This window comes from Nansenia antarctica, assembly GCF_963989245.1.
Source record: "Nansenia antarctica genome assembly, chromosome: 16".
In the NCBI taxonomy this organism is placed as follows: Eukaryota; Metazoa; Chordata; class Actinopteri; order Argentiniformes; family Microstomatidae; genus Nansenia; species Nansenia antarctica.
In genome coordinates, this window is record NC_137686.1 from 28,697,567 (window position 1) to 28,702,566 (window position 5,000).

Sequence of the window (5,000 nt, forward strand, 5' to 3'; positions counted from 1 at the left end):
TGTGTGTGTGTGTGTGTGTGTGTGTGTGTGTGTGTGTGCTGAGAAAAGCTTGAGAAAAGGCCATTATCAACACATGTAGCTGTTGCTAGGGTTGCATGACAACTGTTGCTAGGGTCACATGACAACAACACATGTAGCTGTTGCTAGGGTTGCGGGAGGTAGAGTCGCCGTCTAATATAATTATAATAATAATAATAATAATAATAATAATAATAATAACTTTTTATTTGTATAGTGCTTTTCCTGCAAATGTTGCAGCTCAAAGTGCTTCAATCATTATATAATCATAATTTTATTATTTAGTAATTTAAAGGCAATATTAAAAAGATGGGTTTTGCTAGGGTCACATGACAACTGTTGCTAGGGTCTCACTACAACTGTTGCTAGGGTCTCACTACAACTGTTGCTAGGGTCACACTACAACTGTTGCTAGGGTCACACTACAACTGTTGCTAGGGTCACACTACAACTGTTGCTAGGGTCACACTACAACTGTTGCTAGGGTCACATGACAACACCTCTAACTGTTGCTAGGGTCACGTGACAACTGTTGCTAGGGTCACGTGACAACACATCTGCCAAACTTGCGATCATTCAATGCCAGCTCTACCTACTTAAAGGTAGACTGTGTCTCAGGAGGTAGAGCTGCCGTCTAATGATCACAAGGTCGGCAGATCGGTGGTTCGAACCCTGGCCGGCCACATGTCGAGGTGTCCTCGGGCAAGACACTGAACCCCAAATTGCTCCCAGTGAGCGGGCCGGCGCCTTGCATGGCAGCTTGCCGCCTTTGGTGTGTGAATGTGTGTGTGAACGGGTGAATGAGAGGCCGTTGTAAAGCGCTTTGGAATAAGGAGATATGTAAGTGCAGTCTGTTGACATCTAACTGTTGCTGGGGTGAAAAAAAGAATCCAGCATTAACAACAACTAACGCCATGAGCAGACATTTTGTATACACACACATGTGTGTGTGTGTGTGTGTGTGTGTGTATAGTACAGTATGTGTGTGTGTGTGTGTGTGTATGAGTGTGTGTGTGTGTATAGTACAGTATGTGTGTGTGTGTATAGTACAGTGTGTGTGTGTGAGTGTGTGTGTGTGTATAGTACAGTGTGTGTGTGTGAGTGTGTGTGTGTGTATAGTACAGTATGTGTGTGTGTGTGTGTATGAGTGTGTGTGTGTGTATAGTACAGTATGTGTGTGTGTGTGTATAGTACAGTGTGTGTGTGTGTGAGTGTGTGTGTGTGTATAGTACAGTATGTGTGTGTGTATTATAGACAGTACAGTATGTGTGTGTGCGTGTGCGTGCGTGTGTGTGTGTGTGTGTGTGTGTATAGTACAGTATGTGTGTGTGTGTGTATAGTACAGTGTGTGTGTGTGTGTGTGTGTGTATAGTACAGTGTGTGTGTGTGTGTGTGTATAGTACAGTGTGTGTGTATGTGTGTGTGTGTGTGTATAGTACAGTGTGTGTGTGTGTATAGTACAGTGTGTGTGTGTGTGTGTATAGTACAGTGTGTGTGTGTGTGTGTGTGTATAGTACAGTGTGTGTGTATGTGTGTGTGTGTGTGTGTGTGTGTGTATAGTACAGTGTGCGTGTGTGTGTGTGTATGAGTGTGTGTGTGTGTGTATAGTACAGTATGTGTGTGTGTGTGTGTGTGTATAGTACAGTGTGTGTGTGTGTGTGTGTGTGTGTGTATAGTACAGTATGTGTGTATGTGTGTGTATGAGTGTGTGTGTGTATAGTACAGTATGTGTGTGTGTGTGTGTATAGTACAGTGTGTGTGTGTGTGTGTGTGTATAGTACAGTATGTGTGTGTGTGTGCGTGTGAGTGACACACACCTTGGTCCTGCCGTTGATGCTGTACTCCCCCAGCCGGCCGCTGCAGTGTCTCACCAGCTCGTCCATGCGGCTCATGAGAAACGCGATCCGGTCGCATCCCGGCTCCCGTCCGTCCACCCAGGTGATCTTGTCCCCGCGGATGTCTTTGGCCGACGACGCGTCGCCGCCACCGCCGCTGCCACCGCCGCCGCTGCCACCGCTGCCACCGCCGCCGCCGCTGCCGCTGCCGCCGCCGCTCCTGGCGCGGGTGACCAGCTGCCCGCAGGTGAAGTGTCCCGTCCGGTGCAGCGCCCTGACCTCCTCCAGGACAGCCAGACCCTTCTCCTCGCCGATGAAGTTGTCCACCACGCAGATGCCGTGCTTGTCCATGCACGGAACTATGTAGTCCGCGGCCAGCTGCGCCGGGGGGAACCGGGTCTGTCCGTTGGGTTTGAGCGCAGCCGCGACGGCGGCGGCAGTGCCGCTGTTAATTCCTTCCCCCGGCGGCTGTCTACCCCTACCCGAGGCTGTGGAGGAGGAGGAGGAGGAGGAGGAGGAGGAGGAGGAGGAGGTGATAGTCTCTAAGTCTTTAATCCTCTCCTCATCCTCCTCTTCTGGAGGGTCTGGAGGAGGAGGGTCGGGGGGAGGAGGAGGAGGAGGAGGAGGACCGGGGGTCTCCGCGGTGTGGTCTGGTGGTGGTGGTGGCTGTGGAAGTGGGAGTTCGGGTTCGGGTTTCTTCTTCGGCGGCTTGTTGTTGTGTTGCTGCCTCCCCCCCCCGGCCGCCTCCTCCTCCTCCTCCTCCTCCGTGCCTCTCACACACACCCTCCGGTGCTTCCTCCAGTCTTGTCTCTGGTGCTGCTTGCTGCAGTAGAAGGAGGTCCGACACCGTCCGCACTTTAGGAGGTTCTGCATCCCGCCGCAGAGCTCGCAGACCTGCCGGTCCTCCTGGTTCTGGTCCTGGTCCACCTCCGCAGCGCTGCTCTCCTCCTCCTTCTCCTCCTCCTCCTCCTTCTCCTCCTTCTCCTCCTTCTCCTTCTTCTCCTTCTCCTCCTTCTCCTTCTCCTTCTCCATGTCTAAAAAGCCAAGTCCCTTTAACACTAGAGGCGCAACGTTTTTTCACCTACTTTTAGCGCGACGAGGTGTCGAATCACACGACCACTCTTCACAATGGGGGAGTGTGTACTGACGCACAAAGATCGCTGGATGGCGATGTCATACAAGAAGAGAAAATGACAAGATCACTACCTCTAAAAATGCATAAAGTTCCTATGCGCAGAGAAGCAGGGAAAAACAATAGTAATAAATATTGCAATATTGTGTTATCATAGTTATGAGCTTCACAGTGATAGTCTGTTTATTTGTCGTGAACTTCGCCGGTAACATCAGCCTGTCAGCCCCTGCAACTGCTCACAGGGGTTGTTACATGTGATTATATGGAATGGCTGAATATGTTCATTCTTTTTATTTTGATTACATTATATAATTGTATTTGGTATAATGACAAATAAACTTGAAAGTTGAATGATCTCACAGGAGCGCGTACCTGCACGGAGCGTTCATGTACCGCAACCTGTTATAGTTAGTTTCACCTATATTATTGAAAAGAGCTGAAAGAAAATACATGAAAGAAAGGAGAGAAAGAGTACAGAATGATAAATCATTCAGAATGTTATTGGTTTTAATATTTCACAATCTGCCAGAATAAGCACGCTCCCTCGCACGCCCAGGCCATCATTTTTGATGCCGCTAATGTGTGTAATGAAAAGTGTGACAATTTTGAAAGACATGATGTCATAATCAAAATATAAAACCTGGTTGGATAAAATAAGATTCTGTTGTGATTGTGTTGACATTGTTGTGATGTCAAAAGAAATCTTGGTTATGTAATGTGTAAAGTGGAGAGGAGATTGATCGGGACTGCGGGAGTTTTCATTACTAACGAATGATGGTTGATTATTATTATACAAAAATAATAGTAATAAATATTGCAATATTGTGTTATCATAATTATGAGCTTCACAGAGATGCACAAGCCTGTCGTGTTTATTTGTCGTGAACTTCATGCCGTCCGTAACATCAGCCCGGCGACTGCTGTAAGCTTGTAAGCATTGTAAGCGTGTAATACACGCTCTTGCGTGTTTCCATTCATGATGATGTGTTTCTGTAAATTCATATATATATCCTATTGCAATATTTGAAAATTGACAGCGCTGTAAATAGTGTCATTCAATGCACAACGCATGTCGTTTCACACGATTTTGATTGACGTTCTGCGGCAGCGAAATACATGATCAATATCTTATTATCAATTATCAATATACTGGTGGCCTAACATGGTCCAGTGGTCTAGCACCGTGGTCGTGCACACATATGTCGGCCCTTCTTCTCCTTACTTTCCTGTCTGTCTTCACTATATCAGTCCAATAACATGAAAACTATGAGTGGGACTGCCCCACTCAGAAAAAAACATTATACAATAACATTAGGCCTATATACAAAAAAAACATTATATACAATATTATAAATATCCGTTCGTTATATAATATTCGTTGATGAGTACAGGCATAATCAAACGTAGGTTACTGCAATTACTTTGCTGCGGTAGCTATGCATGCATCACACAACTTGATAGGTACATACTGTGCAGTGTATCATTCATAACTGTACATAGGCTACACATATCATAATATCTTATCACTATTGCATGGAACTTGGGTAAACCCGCTGTGAAAAAAAAACCTCAGCTCCAACAAATCTGAGGGGATTGGGAGACAACTGTACAGTTTATCATTTTCATAACTGTCTGTACATATACATATCTTATGTATCCCTATTGCTATATATAGCCTTTATATAAACACATTATGTTACAAATATCAGTCTTATCCACTGTATCTAATTCAGCACTGAAGCCTGAAGGTTGAGCACAGTGTGTGCCCCCTTGCGACCTCTGCTGATATAAAAGAGAATTGCAGCCTTGGAGAAAAAGATGGCAGCCGAATCCCAAGGCAAATACACAGACACACAGAAATACTGCAAAATCGCTTTATACTAACTCGATTTTGAAAATGTAAAGATGCTGGGTGGTAGAACGCACAGATCTGGGATAAGTCATGAAAGGAGGGTCCTAACATTTGATCGAGTGCAAAGAGGTAGAATTTGTTTTGTACTCACTGGTGCCCGATG

General features: G+C 45.9%; 2 protein-coding genes across 2 annotated transcripts in view; one reads left to right on the forward strand and one right to left on the reverse strand.

The window, feature by feature from the left end:
• Positions 1–2,954, reverse strand: part of LOC308171859 (egl nine homolog 1-like) — a 20,878-nt gene extending 17,924 nt beyond the window's left edge. Inside the window, exon 1 of the mRNA XM_080546765.1 lies at positions 1,836–2,954. Coding sequence (XP_080402891.1) covers positions 1,836–2,885 — 1,050 coding nt within the window. The 5' untranslated portion in view covers positions 2,886–2,954. The remainder of the gene's footprint in view (positions 1–1,835) is intronic.
• dpy30 (dpy-30 histone methyltransferase complex regulatory subunit) overlaps positions 1–5,000 on the forward strand; it is a 439,880-nt gene that overhangs the window by 156,966 nt on the left and 277,914 nt on the right. The gene's annotated exons all lie outside the window — the stretch shown is intronic.